Source organism: Caenorhabditis remanei, chromosome V (genome assembly GCF_010183535.1).
Source record: "Caenorhabditis remanei strain PX506 chromosome V, whole genome shotgun sequence".
Lineage (NCBI taxonomy): Eukaryota > Metazoa > Nematoda > Chromadorea > Rhabditida > Rhabditidae > Caenorhabditis > Caenorhabditis remanei.
In genome coordinates this window covers 1,441,548-1,461,053 of record NC_071332.1, presented here as the reverse complement: position 1 = coordinate 1,461,053, position 19,506 = coordinate 1,441,548, and the positions used below count along the sequence as shown (strand labels likewise).

The 19,506-nt window shown below is 40.9% G+C and overlaps 5 protein-coding genes across 5 annotated transcripts; 2 read left to right on the top strand and 3 right to left on the bottom strand.

Moving 5' to 3' along the window:
* Positions 1 to 624: 624 nt before the first annotated feature.
* Positions 625 to 4,197, top strand: GCK72_016667 (uncharacterized protein; the record flags this gene model as incomplete). The annotated part of the gene is made up of 5 exons (XM_003090964.2): positions 625 to 729; positions 779 to 845; positions 1,066 to 1,373; positions 1,945 to 2,635; positions 3,857 to 4,197. The coding sequence occupies 5 exons, from the start codon at positions 625 to 627 to the stop codon at positions 4,195 to 4,197; spliced, it is 1,512 nt and encodes a 503-aa protein (XP_003091012.2).
* Positions 4,198 to 7,420: 3,223 nt separating this feature from the next.
* GCK72_016666 (uncharacterized protein) lies at positions 7,421 to 9,252 on the top strand (the record flags this gene model as incomplete). The annotated part of the gene is made up of 4 exons (XM_003090963.2): positions 7,421 to 7,587; positions 8,029 to 8,355; positions 8,405 to 8,684; positions 8,920 to 9,252. 4 exons carry the CDS (start codon positions 7,421 to 7,423, stop codon positions 9,250 to 9,252), a joined length of 1,107 nt encoding a protein of 368 aa, XP_003091011.2.
* GCK72_016665 (uncharacterized protein) lies at positions 8,911 to 9,261 on the bottom strand (the record flags this gene model as incomplete). Its single annotated transcript, XM_053731619.1, has 1 exon — positions 8,911 to 9,261. The coding sequence occupies one exon, from the start codon at positions 9,259 to 9,261 to the stop codon at positions 8,911 to 8,913; it is 351 nt and encodes a 116-aa protein (XP_053580532.1).
* Positions 9,262 to 9,975: 714 nt separating this feature from the next.
* Positions 9,976 to 15,966, bottom strand: GCK72_016664 (uncharacterized protein; the record flags this gene model as incomplete). Its single annotated transcript, XM_053731618.1, has 8 exons — positions 9,976 to 10,410; positions 12,793 to 13,011; positions 13,234 to 13,399; positions 13,591 to 14,056; positions 14,940 to 15,139; positions 15,262 to 15,438; positions 15,510 to 15,713; positions 15,869 to 15,966. 8 exons carry the CDS (start codon positions 15,964 to 15,966, stop codon positions 9,976 to 9,978), a joined length of 1,965 nt encoding a protein of 654 aa, XP_053580531.1.
* A 339-nt stretch (positions 15,967 to 16,305) lies between these two features.
* Positions 16,306 to 19,107, bottom strand: GCK72_016663 (uncharacterized protein; the record flags this gene model as incomplete). Its single annotated transcript, XM_053731617.1, has 6 exons — positions 16,306 to 16,424; positions 16,692 to 16,905; positions 17,159 to 17,217; positions 17,612 to 17,645; positions 18,709 to 18,939; positions 18,991 to 19,107. The coding sequence occupies 6 exons, from the start codon at positions 19,105 to 19,107 to the stop codon at positions 16,306 to 16,308; spliced, it is 774 nt and encodes a 257-aa protein (XP_053580530.1).
* Positions 19,108 to 19,506: the final 399 nt, after the last annotated feature.

Here is a 19,506-nt window from a genome sequence, read left to right as displayed (position 1 = left end):
GTAATCAGCGAACTTGAAATGCCTAAGAACAACTTTTTTATCAAATAAATTCAAAATCCTCCTATTCCTACAGTGCGGAACCGCGACGCGTGTCCCGGCGCGCGCGTCGCGTGCGATTTTTAAAAATGCGTTGAAATTTTTTTAATTGGTCAAACATCAAGAAAGTTGTTTTTTTCAGAACGTTCCAACTTTAAAAACCACTTTAAAACCAGTCTGAATTTCTGAAAACGTGATTTTTCGAAAAAAAAAAACATTTATCTAAAATTCTTAAATTTTTCACCTGCCCACTAACTTTTTGAACTTTTCCCAATGCCTCTCACTCAATAATGACAAAGTTCACATCTCGCAACGTGTGGGGAGAAAATTGAACAATTGAATTGTAGCCATTTGTAGCCAAAAATGATCAAATAACCTGTCTCTAACCGTCTCCGTCTCCCACATATGTTATCTCTCGCCACTTTTTTTCATACAAAAATCACATTTCTCTTCTCGAAACCATAGTGTATTGGGTCATTTGATCGCTCGTTTTTTTTTCTAATATCGTTATCATTTCTGGACAAATAAATACTGGTGTCTCGGTGACTGATAAGAACGACATTGACCGAACCATTCTCTCCGTAGAAAATGACCATATTTATACCAATTGCTGTCGCTGTCGTTTTGATCTACCTGGCAACGTGGATACCCACACTTCGGACGTATAGAAGGCATTGGGAGTATGGAAATAAGGTTGGTTACTATACGGACTACCGTAATCCCAATCCCTGCCATTATCCAGATGCCGGGACCCCCTGCACATCCAATCTTTGGAAACCTCAAACCTATCATCGGGCTTAGTACTGAAGGTACGTTTGGTCGCAGCGCCCTTTTCCCTGTTTCCCGCGGAAACTTCATGGCAAAGACCACCCCGGTTTTCCCGTGCCGTCGATAGCTCAGTTGGTAGAGCGGAGGACTGTAGCGTCAGTGGGTATCCTTAGGTCGCTGGTTCGAATCCGGCTCGACGGATTTCTTTTTTTTTCTTTTTTCTGATATTATGAAATTAATGTAGTTTAAAGTTTCTTTCAGACCTCCCATTCCTATTCAAAAAGTGGGCAGAAGAGCAACGAGACAAGGGACACTCTATCATGAGGGTTATAATGAAAGGTGTTGTCTACGTATGGCCATTGAACGGAAAGGCGGCCGCTGCGATTATAGATTCAACGACTGAAACGAATAAAGGAGATGACTATCGATTTTTTAGTCCGTGGCTTGGAGGTGGTCTGCTTTTGGAGGGATTCGGTGAGAGGTGGAAAAGCCATCGGAGAATGTTGACGCCGGCGTTTCATTTTGCAAAGTTGGACGGGTACTTTGAGGTCTTCAATAATGAGGCAAAGGTAAGACCATTATGAGAAATTTTTATTTTTATAAGAGATATATGGTTAGAAAGCTGGAATTGTGAGAATTCTGAATCTGTATTCAAATTTGGCCTAGGATGAAAACGTGCCGAGTTACACGACTTTGAAGTTGTAGACCCTATCATCAAGGATGCTCCAAACTGAAAGCGGGGTATCTCGGTTCATTTTAATCCTAGAAAAATTTTGAAAACAGATTCAGAATCCTCATGATCTCAGCATTCAGTAACACATAGATACTCTTAATTTAGTCAAATTTTCCAAATTTTTCGGCCCTTCGTGTTCTGGTAACTTGGTGACCCACGATGTTGTTTTGTAAACCTGATTTTTAAGCGATTTTTATATGAATTAAAAGCTGAACTCATAGGGATTTTGAATCTGTATTCGAATTTTATCTAGGAGGAATACGGACTGAGTTTGAAGGCGTTTTTTCTCTAACTGAACTGGAAAGACTTTGAAGACATGTATCCAAGTTATCCCTATCAAAAACTTGTAGTATTATATTCAGAATCCTCAGAATTTCACCTATCTAGTTATACCTGACACATTCCAGATCCTCATTGACCTCCTCAGTGATTTCTCTGATTCTGAAGAAACCGTGGACATATTCCCTTATATAAAGAGATGTGCGTTGGATATTATTTGTGAAGCAGCAATGGGAATCAAGATCGACGCTCAACTCAATCATGACCATAAGTACTTGCAAGCTGTGGAGGGATTCAATAAGATTGGAGTCCTGGTATCATTCAACCCTCACTTGAAGAACCCTTTCATTTTCTGGGCTCTTGGATACAAGGCTCAATATGATGATTACCTGAATACCCTCAAGAGTTTATCAGAAAAAGTAATCGAGGAACGACGGGCCGCCCATGAATCAGGAGAGGTTGAAATGGAGACTTCCAAGCGGATGATGAATTTCCTGGATATTATGCTAAGCATGGAAGAGTCTAACCAGTTGACTTCAGAAGACATCCGACAGGAAGTTGACACCTTCATGTTTGCTGGACATGACACTACGACGTCTTCTACTAGCTGGGCTTGTTGGAACTTGGCACATCATCAGGATATTCAAGAGAAGGTTTATCAGGAGATGCTGGAGGTGTTTGGAGAGGATACGAGTAGTGATATCACTTTGGAGGCGTTGGGAAAACTCAACTATTGTGATAGGGTTCTGAAGGAATCGAAGAGGATTATTGCACCGGTTCCAGCGTTGCAGAGGAAGCTGACTAATGATTTGGTTATGGGTGAGTAGATCATAAGTAGGTATCTATTTTTATAGTTGACAATTTTTTGATAGGATTTCTAGGTTTTGAGATACATGCGTTCAAAACCAGGCGAAGGAGACGAGGGAGCGAGAGAGACGCAGAGAAGACAGACGCCCTCGCTTCTCTGCGTCTCTAAATTCCCCCCGCCTGCCTTTAAACGCGTGTATCTCAAAACTTGGAAGAGCTATCAAAAAGTTGTCAACTACAAATATGAAGTACTCGTTTTAATCTATAAAGGTAACCAGGAGTTTTTAACTAAAATTGACAAAATAATGTTTTTTGAATTGGCATATCTCAAAAGCATAAAGAGCTATCAAAAAGTTGTTAACTACAAAAATGGAGAGCATGAAATTTCACACATTTTTTTAGTTGACAACTTTTTGATAGCTTTGCTAGGTCTGGAGATATAACGTAGTGAACGTAGGTCACCAAAAAAAGAGTCGCAGTGAAGTCAGCCGCTCTCGTTTCTCTGCGTCTCTCCTCTCCTCCCTCTCGCGGCGCCCATCTTTAACACCGCGTATCTCAAAGGCGTGAAGTGCTATCAAAAAACTTCCAATTACAAAAATGGAGCCCTATTTTTGATCTTCAAAACTAGCTTAATTTCGAAATTGTCTGATATTACACTATAAAGTTATACTCTTTCAAACTGTTGCAATTTTTTCAAAATTTAAAAAAATTATGATTGTCTGAAAACAAATATTCTGAGATTTCCGTGTTTTGAAAAACACAACGCATATTTCGCACATTCAGAAAATAAAAACAAAGCTTTTGGCTAGGCTCCGCCCACTTTTGCAGATTTGCCGAACTTTTTTTCTTAGCAACTGCCTAGCTAATATGAACATTGAATGGCACATGGTGCATCGGAAAATAGAGTTTTCAGTTTTTTCTTGACGTTTTCACGATTTCTAAATTTAAAAATCGTGAAAAACTCTAAATTTTGGTCTAGAAAACGACATTTGAGACCAAAATTAGGAAAAAAAAAAGTTTTTTGAAAATGTTTGAATTAAATAGCTATTACCTATTTACAGTTCTTACAACTGCGCTCCACCGAAATCCCCTTGAAGAATGTCTCTTTTTCTCTGAGTCTCTCAATTTCGCACACTATTTTTTTGAAGTTTCGGTAGAGCGCGGTTGTAAGTAGTGTGCCGTGCGTATACCTATTTTCTGATTCGAAAACTTACTGATTCTTTTCAATTCTAGACGGCTACACAGTACCAGCTGGTGGCAACATCACCCTCTCCCCAATGGTCCTCCACAGTAACCATCTCATCTTCAAAAACCCCGAGAAGTTCGATCCAGACCGATTCCTGCCCGATGAAGTCGCCAAACGACACCCCTACGATTTCATGCCTTTCCTAGCGGGACCCCGGAATTGTATCGGTCAAAAATTCGCGCAACTCAATGAGAAAGTCATGTTGTCCCATATCATAAGAAATTTCCGTCTGGAGCCACGTCTCGGGTATAACGAGACGAAACCGTGTCTGGAAGTGGTGACGAAGCCGTCGAAGGGAATACCGGTCCGCTTAATTCGCAGGAACTAGAGCCTATTTATCTTTTTTCCATTCAATAAACACATTTTTCTGTCAGGGCGGGGAGACACCCATTGTCATCATTATCGTGTCTTCTTTTCGAAACAAGTACCAATTATTGTGTATGACTATGACCGTTGTGTCGTTTTACCGGATTGTCCGCGCGGTGGAAGTAGGAAAAGAAGACCGGCTCGTTTTACTAGAGGACTATAAAATGGATGGGGCTGGGTAATTATTGTGTCTTCATGGTGGTGGTGGTGTTCGTTTTGTGGAAGGTAATTGTGAACTTTGTTAAATTCTTGTTGCTGCTTAAACTAACCAGGGAAGGCCTCCAGGTGACCGTGGAGTGATGTGACGTGACCTATACCATTGGAAAGATGAGAAAACGCTGATTTCAAATATATTTTCAGTTTTTGTTCTCGAGACCTGGTATTCGAGAAAACGAGGTCAGAGTTTGAAAAAATGACGAAAAATTGCAAAAAAATTTGTCATTTTATCAAACTTTGACCTTGTTTTTCTCATATACCAGACCTCGAGGGCAAAAATTGAATATATATTTGGAATCAGCGGTTTCTCAGCTTTCCAATGATATATTTCACGTTCCATAACTCCACGGTCACCTGGAGGCCTTCCCTAGTAAGTCCTGCAGAATTCGCGGGCTTGAACACCGGCACCTTTGAGATCCCGTCACGGTGAGATGTTTTGTCCGATTTTACTGAAAATTAGTGATTTATGTAGATTACAACTAGTACTTTATTTTTGCAGTTGACAACTTTTTTGTGCAAACCATCCCTAAAGAGATATGACAGCTGTGGCTGTGCTCCCTGGGAATCTCACGTAGATTGGAGAAAATATCGTTTTTCTTCTTATTATCAGTTTTCAGAATTGGCTATGTAACAATTAAAAGTTAGCACTTTAATACTAAGTAAATTCTCTTAAATAATACCCATTTGTTCCTGGATAACCGCGATCGCTGGTTATCTCACCTATTGTCTTATTCAGTCAACTTCAATAGCCTGTGATGATATCAATGTTTAGTTTTACTATTTCATATTTACATTATTTATGCAGACTAAACCTAAGGCTTCATTTTTGTAGTTGACAACTTTTTTGTACGAGCACTCCCTAGCAAGTTACATATCGACAAAGTGATTTCTCCCTCAAATCGTCCCATTTCAGTGCAAAACAGAGCGGTTTTTAAGCTGTCCCTTCAAAATAACCATAACTCTCTAGTCCGTTCAAAAAAGTTGTCAAATAAAGCTCTATTCTTGATCTGTATGGTTTATACCTTGTGGGACAATCAGTCATACCGTAACACCCTCTGGTCTTTTTCAACTGAAAAATACCAAATTGTATATCTTACTGCACTGCAGAGTTGCGCGGAATTCCGAAATTCCGACTTCCGACTTCCGGGCTGTTTTTCACTTCCGGCTTCCGGCTTCCGACTTCCGTTTTGAAAATTTTACTTCTCACTTCTGACTTCCGACTTCCGTTTTCGGATGTTTACTTCCGACTTCATTCATTCCATAATTGTAGAATTTTCAAAAAGTATATTTTGCAGAAATACAAGAAAAAATGGTCTAAAAGGACAGAAAATTGGCTTTTCTTCAGCCAAAAACTAATTTTTCACTGAGTTTCGCGAATTTTATGAACTTTTTCTAGGAGTTTTTGAATCTTTGCGAAAAAATCTACTTCCGACTTCCGACTTCCGTTTTGAAAATTCAACATGTTACACCTGTTCCGTACTAAAACTGGTAATTTTTACTTTTTTCCCTTACATGTCCAAATATATTTTCATTCGCCGAAGAACAGGTGAATCTCTTCCCCCCATTATACCATCGACTAATCGAATCTTATCTCTTTTTGAATCGTGTATTATTGTAGCGCAGTCGAGAGAGAAAAAGAGAGATAAGATTTTGTTGCAATTGTTGTTTTTGTGTAGTCAGAGATTGGGCCATTCTGATGGTCTTTGGTAATCTTCTTTTCTTTTTCGCCTCATGCAAAAAAATCCTAAGTTTGGAGCAATGTAACTTTTTTTAATATTAATTGACAAAATCAAATTTTACATGGCTATATAGATTAAAACAAGTACTTCATTTCTGTAGTTGACAACTTTTTGATAGGACTTCTAGGCTTTGAGATACATGCGTTCAAAGCCACACGAGGGAGAGGAGAGACGCAGAGAAACTAGAGTGTCTCGCTTCTCTGCGTCCTCTCCCCTTACTCTCTCTCGCTCAGTGGTGCCTTTAACTTTGAGTCTCGATATCTCAAAAGCTAGGAGAGCTATCAAAAAGTTGTCAACTACAAAAATAATCAGCGAGGTTTTATCTACGCAATCCATATAAATTGATTTCAATTGGATCAAAAATTGCTGAGTTATAACGTTTAGAAGATTTTTGAAAAAAAATCTGACGCTTCATCTGAAAATTTTGCCCTATGTCTGATCTTTGTAAAAAATAAAAAATCCTGCAATTCAGCTATAAACCCGGTGTAGTTTTTTTGTTTGTCAGGTAAAAACGCATGAAATTTCCAAAAACCCCGCAAACTTTGAGATCCCGTCTCGACATCCAAGACAGTTCAATTTCAACGCTTTTTATTTTTTGTATAGACCAAATCTAGATTGTCATGTTTGTAGTTGACAACTTTTTGATAACTATTCACCCTAGAGAGATATGACGGTTCAAAAAATGGCGTTTTTTAATGTTTTGCTTAAAAAACCCCTTTTTTGACGGGATCTCAAATTTTGCGGTTTTTTTTGAAAATTTTATTTATGTTGTTCACGTTTACCTGACAAACATTACACTGAAATCTCCAGAATAAAACAAAAACTACAGTGAATCACACTACATGACTTAGTCATACTTTTGTATCCCCCCTCTCCGTGATATCACCCTATCCATTTTTTCTTCATTTCACTAGTCCTTCCCCTCGAAAATCCGGTTCTTTCAGACACACCTCTGTCTTTAAATGACGATTTGTGTTCATTTCTGTTATACATACACACACACACATCCGCTTTCATGTTTTCGTCCTCCCGTCAGGTCGGTTATCGTATTTATATCTAAGGGTATCTTCTCAACGATAACCCCATTTTCGACAGTGTCGCCCATCCATCTTTCCTATCCAATGTGTGTGTGTGTGTTGGGTGTCTCACTTTTGATTTGCCCTCCTTTTATATCGATTCGATTTCTATAATCTTTTCTAAAACATTTTCAAAAAAGCTACTTTTCAGGTAATGCTACTCCTTACCATCCTTTCCACCTGCGTGGCTCTGGCCATCGCACAGGATTGCTCGACGCCAGCGGGCACCCGAGCTTCATTCGGAGCATACCTGCAGTGTATCAAGGAGGGACTCGACGCCGACTATGGAAATTATGAGAATGAGATCAGGGAGCACTCAAAGTAAGAGCCATTGGATCGAAGTTTTGCAGGCTTAAGTCTCTTAGGCTTAGGCTTAATGATCTTATGCTTAAGCTCAAATCTAAGGGCCTGAGGCTTAAAGTCTGACTAGGGAAAGTCCTCGACTCGGTCTGGAGTTATGGGACACAACCTATATAATTGGAAAGCTGAGAAAACGCTGATTCCAGATATATATTCAGTTTTGACCCTCGAGGTCTAGTATTCGACAAAAATGAGATCAAAGTATAGATCGTTCACACGCCAGGAGGGTAATAACTTGCCTTCTCGATTACCAGACCTCAAGGGCAGAAACTGAATACATTTTTGGAATCAGCGTTTTCTCAGCTTTCCAATTATATAGGTTATGTCCCATATTGACTCCATGACCTTCCCTAGACAGAGTTCTTTAGTGAGAGAACCCCTCCTACATATATAATGTTCCAGAAAAGCCGCGGCCACCTGCTTCGCGTCGTCCATCGAGGAAGGGAACCAAAAGGATCGTTGTGTGTTGGCTGCTAGCGATCTCTCCCACGTCGCCTGGGACAAGAACGGCCCATTGAGAGAGTGCTCTATCTGTAGAACGTTCGCCGCTGGAGCAATCAAGGCTATCAAAGCGACGCCAGCGGAAGACCAGAAATGTATCAGAACTGAGGTGTCAAAGGCGATCGCTAGAGAGGCGTCCTACTGTCTTCAGAAGAAAATTCCAAACTTCGCGGGAGTCCCAGAGATTCCGGATCTTGAGGAGGGATCCTTCCAATATAAGGATTCTGTGTAAGTCTATAGAAAGATCAAACCAACAATTGATCAATCTCACGTTCAGCATCTCCTCAATCTCTGATCACATCCTTATCCAGTCTCGTCTTTCCTTCTGCGGAGAACGCAAGCCACAACGTGCTGCCTCCACTCGCGCCTGTCTTGCCAGTCCATTCGTCGGATTTTTGAGCGGTCACTGCAAGGTTTTGGCCAGTTGCGATGCCAAATTCACCGGACAGTGCGGGCAAACGATTCCGGCCACTCGTAAGGCCACTTGTGAGTGTATCACCGAGGCTAGAGATGACTTGAAGAAGCGTATCGGATCCATCGCCAACGTTTTCAATGATGTGAGTTTCGAGCATCAGTCTCAGGAAAGTGAGCAGGCTGAAGATCGTTAAGCCTAAGCCTAAAAACCTTAGCCCGCAAACGTTTGATCCAAAATAAGTAGGCCTACGTCTAAGCCTCAGACTCCTTAGATCTGAGCTTAAAAATCTTATTTAATCCTTAACCTATGACCATCGAGACAACAATATTTGAGTCTTACACCTATGATCCTCAAACCTAAGCTCCGCCCTATTCCAGCTCCTTTCCGGAGGCCGTGGGCTCGCTATTGGATCCGCCAACAAGGTCGACATCTGTACATCCCAAATCAAGAAACAAATGATTACCCCGGTCAACGATTGGGTCAATGTCATCGACACCGCCCTCTCCTCGTGCATCCGTAACAAGCCAGCCGGACAGAATCTCGCAATGGAAGCCTTGTTGAATGTGGGATGCCGTAAAGTGATTGCGGACACCACTGGAGCCGCGACTAGCCAGCTGAAAACCGGATTCGACTTTGTGAACAATTTGATCGACGCGATGGTTCAACGCAGTGGACGCTTCTGTGGTGGAAGTCATTGCCTTCAGGGATAGAGAGAGCATCACCAAATTTAATATATAATTCATTATTTATTTCTTTCTTTACCTTTTTTTAATTCTGAACGTGTATCTTACAAATAAAAGTAATAATTAGAATCCACAATTTGAACAGTTAAGATTTATACCAACTATACTGTGCATATTTGACTTACCAAGCTGGACAAGCTATTATCCGAGCAGCAGCGGGACCGCTAATGTGAGTTTTTATTTATTACCAGCTTAGGCTGACGCGCCTTCGGCGCGTTATTTGGAAATGAAAAAAAAATGCTGACATTGTGCGGACAAACCCCATATGCGTTTTATATATAAGAACGATTTTGAAAGAAAAATTCTGACAAAAACTACCGTAACTCGTTCGGATTTGCTCCAATTTTTGAGAAAATTATAGATTCGAAATCAGCGATTCAAGACGTTTTGAATGAGTATAATAATGACAAGACTGCCAAAAACTCGGAAAATTCAGGTCTCACCGCGAAAAGTTTGGGATACTGTAGTTCATACTACAGTGTCGACACTTTTCACACATTTTGAGCTGAAAAACGCCTGAAAATATCAAAAACTGATCGAGTTACTGATTTTCGAAACTTTTCGAAAATCTGTAACTTTTAAGCCTTAGATTCTTAGACCTGAGCTTAAGAATAAGATCCTTAAGCCTATAGCCAACGATAAAAATTTATATGCAAATCTTTATTGTTAAGTACAAAAAATAACTTAGAATCACTGCTCAAAATGAAAAACGGGATGATCGATAAAATCGGCGACACACGCATTCGTACTGGTACACGCGTCGCCAGCTCCCTCCAACTCCACCATCATCACCAGATTCTCTCCGATTTTCAAGAATTCGCGAGGCACGTACAACGTCATTTGTGGCCCCTCTGTTGGCCAGTATCTTCCAAGATTTCTTCCATTCACTACGGCGATTCCCTTACCCCATCCGGTGGTGTCTAGCCAAGTGTCGGCGGGAGCCTCGACTGGAAGCACGCCAACGAAGACGCCTTGCTTCTGATTGGGTAGGAACTTTTTCCGTTGAATGGTTTTCTTGGTTTTCCGGAGGTAGAAATTGTCGGCGTTTTGTAACGGAAGCTTGATACCACATTGGGTCCAGAAGTGGATAGGAGCATTGTTGATGTAGACTTCGGAGAGGATTCCCTGAAATGGAATTTTGCCTTATTCTATTTCTGTACTTAAAATTTGCGGAAAGTTGACTTATGACTCTGCGCAATAAGCTGGTGTCCGGGGTGAGCTAAATAGCGCACAGCAGTCCGAGGCTTAGGCTTAAGGATCTTCAGCTGAAAGCTTTTAGGCTTAGGCTTAAGGATCTTCAGCTGAAAGCTTTCAGGCTTAGGCTTAAGGATCTTCAGCTGAAAGCTTTTAGGCTTACTAGGGAAGGTCACCGAGTCAGGGTGGAGATATGGGTCGTGACCTATATCATTGGAAAGCTGAGAAAACGCTGATTCCAAATATATATTCAGTTTTTGCCCTCGAGGCCTGGTATTCGAGAAAAACGAGGTCAAAGTTTAGACCGCTGGCAAGTCATTACCTTACCGTCGTGTGTAAAATATCGGCAGCGTGGTGTAGGTGGTAGCAGAGATGCTCAATGCACAACTTTTTGGTTCAATTCCGTCCGGTCACCAAGTTTTTTTTGGTTTTTATAATTTCTCTTTTTTATCTACTTGAACAGAATTTAGAAAAAAAGCAATTCCCGATCCAAAAAAAACGAAATTCAAAAAACCAAAAAAAAACTTGGTGACCGGACGGAATTGAACCAAAAAGTTGTTGTGCATTGAGCATCTCTACACAGGTAGTCCGCCACGGACGCAATATGGGCGATATATGGGCCGCGCGTGGACTCAGCACGAATTCGCTGAGGATTGTATGTGGTCCGTATACGGTCCGTTTTGAGTCCGCGCGCGGACGTTGTCGCTCGCACTGCCAGCCCTCTCCCTACTTTTTTTCCGGTTGAGATTGTCATTTAACAAAGAAGAATTGAGATAAAATTACTATTTTATTAAAAGAAAGATAGAAGTAACATTAAAAATAATAAAAAAAAAAGAAGAAAACGCAGCAAATTAGACTTAGAAATCAGAAGTTTGTCCGGCAGTCTTGCCCTTGAAATCCATCGAAAATCAATTGTCGTAGAAGCAGTTTTCAGTCGTTGACTTCTGTTTTCCCTTCGTATTTCTGAAAAGAAAATCAATTAATTGCGGAATAAAATATAATTGTTCAGTTAACTTACTTTCGAAAATGGGTTCCTCCCTCCGGAAAAATACAGTGTTGTGCTTGGGAAGTGGCCAATTTTATCGAATTACCTCACTGAAGGAAATGTATTTTTAATAGAAAATGCTGAATACTATTACAAACCTTTGAGAAAAGCGATGAATTGCTTCCATATTAGCTGTCGCTGCTGCATCTCTTTTTGGGATTATCGGACTGACTGAAAACACAATATTTTTCTGATCATTCACAGTAAAATGAGAGAATTTTTCACGAAAAATTTAATTAAGAGAAATTTCAATAGAGAAAAACATAAAGAAAAGCGAAACTTCGAAAAAATAGGGAAAGAAACGTAAACGCTCCATAAATGATTAAAAATTATCGTTATCCGAGAGAAGTCCGAGAGCTTCGGAAGAGCTACTGCATGCCGCGGCCGCGGCCAGCGCGCCCATATACGGTCCGCGCGCGGACGCCTGCCGCCCACTTCCACCTCTTTTCCCGAAGTCCACGCTGCGTCCATATACAATCCGCAGCGGACCAAATTTCCGCTGCGGACTCTACGTGGACGGAAAATGGGACTGAATCCGCACGCGGTCCGCACGCCAACTACCTGTGTACTACCACCTACACCACGCTGCCGATATTTTACACACGACGGTAAGGTAATGACTTGTTAGGGCTCGAAACTTTGACCTCGTTTTTCTCGAATACCAGACCTCGAGGGCAAAAACTGAATATATATTTGAAATCAGCGTTTTCTCAGATTTCCAACGATATAGTTCACGACCCATATCTCCACCCTGACTCGGTGACCTTCCCTAGTTAGCGTTAAGGATCTTAAACTGAAGATTTTTAGGCTTAGGCTTGAGGATCTTCAGCTGAAGTTTTTTTTCTTAGGCTTTGGCTTTGGGGTCTCAGATGTAGCCTTAATCCCTTTGGATCAATGTTTTGCACACTGTGAATTTGTCCAATTGGTTGGCCGCATCAAGGAACTAGCTTAAGATAAAAGTTGTCGTAATACACGGTATAGAAAAAACGTAAAATTTGAGTTTGGCACTGTGCAAACCGTTGTGCGACGGAGCGCGTTTACACAACCTTATGCCTCGCACTGCTGATGCGCACAGCACACTTTGGCATGTCATAACTCGCCTATCTGTCAATTGAATTTGATTACAGAATTCTAAGCCTAATTAGGTCTAATTAGTAATATGTCAATTGTCAGAAAAAAACCAATGCCGCCCTCAATATCACAGAGCCCCATCTGATTTCCCTTATTCCCCCCCCCCCCCCCCCCCCCAAAAAGTAAAAATAAATAACCTTGGGATCATTAATCGTCTCAAACGTTTTTCTTCCTTGGTTTTCGACCAACAAGAAGAGTCGATCCTCTCCATCATTTTGGCACCCGTCGAGCATCACCGAGTGGCTGCTCACATTGTAATATCGGCGGGTCAAAGTGTCAATATATTTTCCATTGAGATATACATAGATGAAGTCTCCGAATGATGGGATTGTCAGGTTGCCGCATGTGGAGATTTTCTGAAGGAAAAGGGAGTTTGAAATGTTGGAAACGATATTGGGAAGTGGCGTCGTGAGGATTCTAGATCCGTTTTCAAATTTCATCTACCAAGAAAACTGACCGAGATACAAGCGGTTTTAGCCTCATTCTCATCCTACAAAAATTCTAAAAACGGATTCAGAATCCTCACGACACCCTCTTCTCAACCACACCAAAATCAAAAATCAAAAACGATAACCTACCGCCTGATAAGCGACCAAACCCAACGGATGCTTGAGCGCCTCGAAACTCATCGGCTTCTCCGAATCCACACAATCTCCTGGATCCGAAAACTCCTTATCGATGAAACTATTCAGTTTTTCAGTGGAGTGGGCCAGTCGCATTTTGATTTTTCCGAAGCGTGATTTTCTGGAATATTTTAGGCTTAGGCTTAAGGATCTTTGGCTGAAGTCTTTTAGGCTTAGGCTTAGGAGTCTTTAGCTGAAGTTTTTAGGCTTAGGCTCAAGGATCGTGAACTGAAGTCTGTTAAGCTTTATTGTTCAGGTCCTAAAAACGCTCTTTTCTGGAAGACATAGTTGTTAGTACGGTAGCCTACTCACGGTGAATTTCCTGGAACATCTTGTGGAGGTGTCGACCAATCCTTCAATCCCTTCACCCATTTCCTTATCTCCAAATATTTGGTTGTAACATCTCCGGCCTCACTTATCGGAGCATCGTAGTCATAGGAGGTGATGCATGGTGCCTCCACCTCTGCACCATTCCAGAATCCGAAATTAGTGCCTCCGTGAATCATGTAGAAGTTGATACTGGCTCCAAGGGAGTATATGAATTGCGCTCCATTGATAATTGTTTGAGGGGACGGGAGATCTTGACGCTTTTGACCCCAGAGGACTAGCCAACCGGGGTAGTATTCGGAATTGACGAGTGGTGCGTTGGGCGCGAATTTTCGTTGGAGATCGAAATTTGATTGAATTTCTTTAAGATTGTCGGTTGGGCCGAAGTCGATTGTTGGGAATACGCCCTCGACGGTACCACATTTTAGAAGGTTTTCCGCGGAACCATCGGCTGGAAGCACGAAAATTTTAGTTTTGAAGCGGGTAGGCGGGGTCAGAAACGGTCAGATGGTCAAGAATTTTTAATGGTTGGATAGAAAATGTCTTGATCTTCATTTTTGAAGTTGAAAGTTTTTTGATAGCGGTTGAGGCTTTTGAGATATGACACTTCAAAGCATACAGGATTTTCAAAACTTCCCAAAAGTGCCCGACTTTGAAAGTATGTGCCTCCTTGCTTCAAAGCGCAAAATTTTAGAATTTACATTTTTTGAATAGATCAAGTCTAGTGCTACATTTTTTCAGTTGACAGTTTTTTGATTGCACTTCTAGATTTTGAGATATGCGCCTTTAAAGATTGGCGGCTCAAAAAGAGAGAGCGGAGAGAGGGAAGACGCAGAGAAACGAGTGTGTCTGATTTCTCTGCACTCTCTTTCTTTTTGCTGTTATTCCTCTTCTCGTGATTCAACATTATTTAATTTCAAAATTTGAATAGAGATCAGACAGAGACGCAGAGAAACCAGACACTCTCGCTTCTCTGCGTCTCCCTTTCCCTGTAACCAATATTTAAAGCCGGGTATCTCAAAAGTGTCACCCGCTATCAAAAACTTTCAACTACAAAAATGTAGAGCAATTTTTGATCTACAAAACCAATTTAGTTTGAACAATATTGGTCACCACATAACAAAGTTATATCCGTTTAAAGTTCATCAACTTTACACTACCCTTTTTGCTGCAAGCAATCTTTAACGTCGCATATCTCAAAAGCGTCAAACGCTATCAAAAAATGTTCAACTACAAAAATGAAGATGAGGACATTTTCTATCTAACCATCATAAAATCCTGACTATCCGACCACTTCTGGCTCCGCCCCCACACGCTTCAAACCCGAGACTCACTCGTAAACAGCAACACATCATCGCCAACATGAGCTCTCGTCAAATCCCTCAGAAACCGGAGATACTGCTTGTCACACGCGTCATAACTACCGTACTCGTTCTCAATTTGAAGCATCAGAACGGGCCCTCCGTTCTTACGGAGAAGTGGTTTCACACGTGGCAGCAGCGTCTCGAACCATTTCTCCACTTCACGGGTGAAACTGGAATTCTCACAATCAGAATTTTAAGGATTTTTTGTTATTTTTGAAAGTTAATGGGGTACGGTATGTTAAAAGTGTGCAATTTGCACAGGGCAGTGTGTCCATAGAGCGCATTTACTTACACCGGATCGCTGCTTCTCTGTTTGGTGACATTTTTGGTGAGAAGCCATGCTGGAAGACCTCCGTTCTCCCATTCACCACAAATATACGGTCCGATTCTTAGGATAGTCCAAAGATTGTACTTGTGGAATGCCAGAGACGAGAACTCGGCGAAATCGAGGATTCCCGAAAAGTCATGGCTGGAAAATGCGAAAATACAATAAGTTGCAAATTCGCTCCACCGGTACACAGTCCATTAGAGCGCACTTACACTCCCTCCTCCAACTCGTGCGTATTCCACGGAATATAATATTGAATAGCGTTGAAGCCGAGTGCTCGAACCTTCTGAAGTCGCTCATCCCATCGTTCACGTGGAATTCGAAAGTAGTGGATTGATCCGGAGATGTAACGGAATGGAAGACCGTCCAGAAGGAATTGACGGTTCGGTTCATCGATTAGAAATGACGGCGAGTTTCTAAAATTTAAAATCATGAAAATCAAAAAAGAAAAAAACGATTTGCCGACGCAGGGAATCGAACCCCCAACCCGGCGCGCCACGGGCAAAATCGACACCGCCTGCGCCACACCTCCGCTAAAAAGTATACCACTGAAGACAGTGATAAAACCAACCTGTCGCCGAGTTTTTCCAAGCTCCAATTCCCATAACTCGTTCGGACAACACTTTCAGCTACTAGCAAATTCAGAAGTATCAGAATCCATAGTTTCATCTGAAATTTTCGAATAGTACTAGTGTCTAAAAATGCGTCTATTTTTCGATTGATCAAATGCCATTAAAATTGATAAACAATAAGAAAAAGAGACGCAAAAATAAATAGAGTCATCGCTATCTGCCAATTCTGCCAATCATTTTGTCAACTGTTGCTACCCCTTGCTACCCCGCTGTAAACCACACACTCTTCGTAAACAGAGAAGATCCTTCGTGGATTTATTATATAAAACACATGTGAAGACTCAAAAAGTTCAAAGATTAGAAGGAGAAATTTTGTAGAATATAATGCAAGAAGTGGTATTGATTATTGGAGATCAAAAGTCACAATTATTAAATTTTAGAAGCGTTGGAATCCGGCGGTGTTTCCAAAGTTTCCCTGATTCGCTGGGTTTCCGAATGGCATGCCTCCTCCTCGTTGTTGTTGTTGTTGTTGTGGTCCGCCGTTGAATCCTCCTTCTGGAAACAAAAAAAATTTAGAAAAATGATGATCCACAGATGTTATTAGCCGAGCATTTTTATTACAACCGCGCCCCATCGCAACCGAGAGAGTATCGACAAGAGAGACGCAGAGTTTTTCATTTTTTCTCGCGCCGAAAAATGCGAAAATATATCAAAAACTGTGAAAATCTGTATCAGCACAAGAAAAAACTCTGCGTCTCTCGCCGATACTCTCTCGTTTGCGATGGAGCGCAGTTGTAAGAAATGTGGACTGCTAATACTAACGTTGCTGTTGCTGCTGCTTCTCGTTCTGTCCGGCGAGCGCATCATGAATCAGATTCATGATTCGATTCTGAAGTTGATCGACGAGCGCACTGTCCTGAATCTGCTCCATCTTCCGCCAGATCATCTTGCCGAACAGTTCGTGGATGTTGCTGTTCTTTCCAAAGCCTGGAACTTCCATTGCAGACGGTTCAGCACCAGAGAATGCTTGCATACCCTGAAAATTAAGAATTAGGTGATGTGCTGAAACTGAAAAAGCTGAAAAACAAGGATTTTCAGCGAAAAATATAAATTTTCAACTGGAAAAATAAGTTTTTGAGTGGAAAAATAGACAAAATCCGGCTAAATCCGGTTTTTTTCTAATTTTAGCTGGATTTTGTCTTTTTTATTACCACTCAAAAACTCATCTTTCCTGTTGAAAATTTTTATTTTTCGTTGAAAATCCTTGTTTTTTTTTGCTGTAAACTCACACTCAAGCCATTTCCAACAGCTCCTTGTCCCACATTGTTCGCCGACGGTCCATTGTATCCTAAAAACAAACATTTTGTATAAATAATGGATTTTTTATGACAGGAAGGCCGCCTGCATGCTATTCTACGTTAATTTGGCCTAAAATTTCGGGGTTTTTGGGCGAAAAATCAAAAAATATCGTTTCTGTTGCACTTTGGGGACACTACAACGACAGATGGGCAGCTGGAATCAGAAAGATTCATAGCGAATTCAAAAATATTGAAAAATTACAATTTTCAGCGATTTGGAGCTTCTTTTTTTCTAAAAATAGAGCCATTTCCCTTGTCGGAGTGTCCCTCTCAGCACAATTTTTTAATGAAACGATCCAAAATTTTCACTTTTTCTAAAAAGAAGGCACCCGTTCGTTTTTTTCATTAATTTGTAGGAATTTTCATTAGGAAAATCAACTAGACCTGAAGGTGGCGCTCCATTTCTATTGCCGTTGTTCTGCAAACGTCTTGTTCATTACACACATCGATAGAGTGAGAGGAGAGAGAGATTGGTTTCCCATTAACTGCGCGGAACACTATGTATGACACTGTAGTCGATACTGGTTCCACTTTTTCAGAAAATTATGTTTTCCGAAATGGAAAACATCGAATTAACAAAGAAAATTGTTGTTTTTTTCTACACCGTTTCCCTCCAATAGACCGGCACCCGCTAGACATTTTAAAAAAATGGAGCGATATGCAAGTTTGACGGAAAATGACTCATTTCACCTTGAAATGATTGGAGAAACGCGATTTTTGAAAAACTACTCTTTTCAGTGTGTTTATTAGCACGGCACGCTTCTTACAACCGCGCTCTACCGAAACTTCAAAAAAATAGTGTGCGAAATTGAGAGACTCAGAGAAAAAGATACATTTTTCAAGGGCATTTCGGTGGAGCGCAGTTGTAAGAACTGTGGCGACCTTATATATTATGAAATTCGTGTGTTCTGATGCTTGACACCGGTGTGCCGGTCTAAAAGAGTGAAAACCGGTGGTTTTTTTTCGCTTTTTTCATGAGATTCTATGGAGAAAATCATCGATTTTCGAGAATTTCTGAAAATGAAAAGAAACGTATGAACGTAGCCAAGGTCCGATGACAAGAGAGCCAATTCGCCTGAATAAAGGAATGAGGTATAGAAGAGGAAACCGTGGGAAAATGGAATTCCCGATAGGTTTGACGTCACTCCGAGCCGGTCACTGATTGAAAAGATTTTAGGGATTTTCGAAAAAAAAGGCGAATTTTAGGAGGAAAACGTTGGAAATAACAAGATTTGAGCTCATAATTTGGCGCTGAATGGTCGGAAACCATTCGATTAGCCCATTAAGGCTCTGTAAACCGCATTTTATTGATGAAAAATGCATGGAAAATGAGAAAAATGACCCGTTTTCTCAAAAAAATTTATGAAAAACTGAAAAAAACTACTTTTTCAGTGACCGGACTCGAGAGTATATATACTATTTCGAATAAGAAAGACGGCGAGAAGAGTCACGAAAACACCACAATTCTCTGAAGTCAATACCTTTCCTCCACCACCGCTACGACGGTTCTGTTGCGGTCCACCACCGTTGAAGAATCCAGCGTTGGGTGCTGGTGGTCCACCCATAAAGCCTGGTCCTCCTGGACCCATTGGGCCGAATGGTGGAACCATTGGCATCATTGGTGGCTGTTGTTGGTGTGGAGGACGCTGTTGGTTGCGGTTTTGGTTTCCGCCTTGGTTGTTGCGATTGTTGTTGTTGTTGTTCTTGTTTTGCTGGAATAATTTAAAAAATCGATAAATTTTAATTGAAAAGTATATAATTACGTTATTATTTCCTCTCTTTTGATTATTTCCGCCCTTCTTATTGTTATTATTGTTGGCTGGGGCTTGGCGCTTGATTGGTTTGCCATTGGCATCGATTCCCATTCCGGATGATCCCATTTTCACTTTTTTCACGAAGTTTCTGCAAGAAAAACAGTGAAAATCGTTGAATTTCGAGGAAAAAACAAGAAAAGAAAAGTGTATAACTGAAGAAGACGAACGTCGTGTCCCTCCTCTTGACTCAGATCGATATAAACAAATAGAACGCGTCATCGAGAGACTGCAGACATTTCGCTGCGAGACCCGCCGCTCGCGAAATTGAATGCGCCTTGAAAAAGTCTTGAGAAAGTAGCGGGAATTTGAAAAATAAAGGGATTTCAAGGAAAATTTGCTGAAAATTAATATTTCAAGCAAATAAAAGATTAAGAGGGGTTTCAGCAGAGAATTTCCGATGAAAAATGCATGAAAACTCTGTTTTTTTCAGAAAATTGGTGAAAAAACTGGAAAAATTACTTAAAA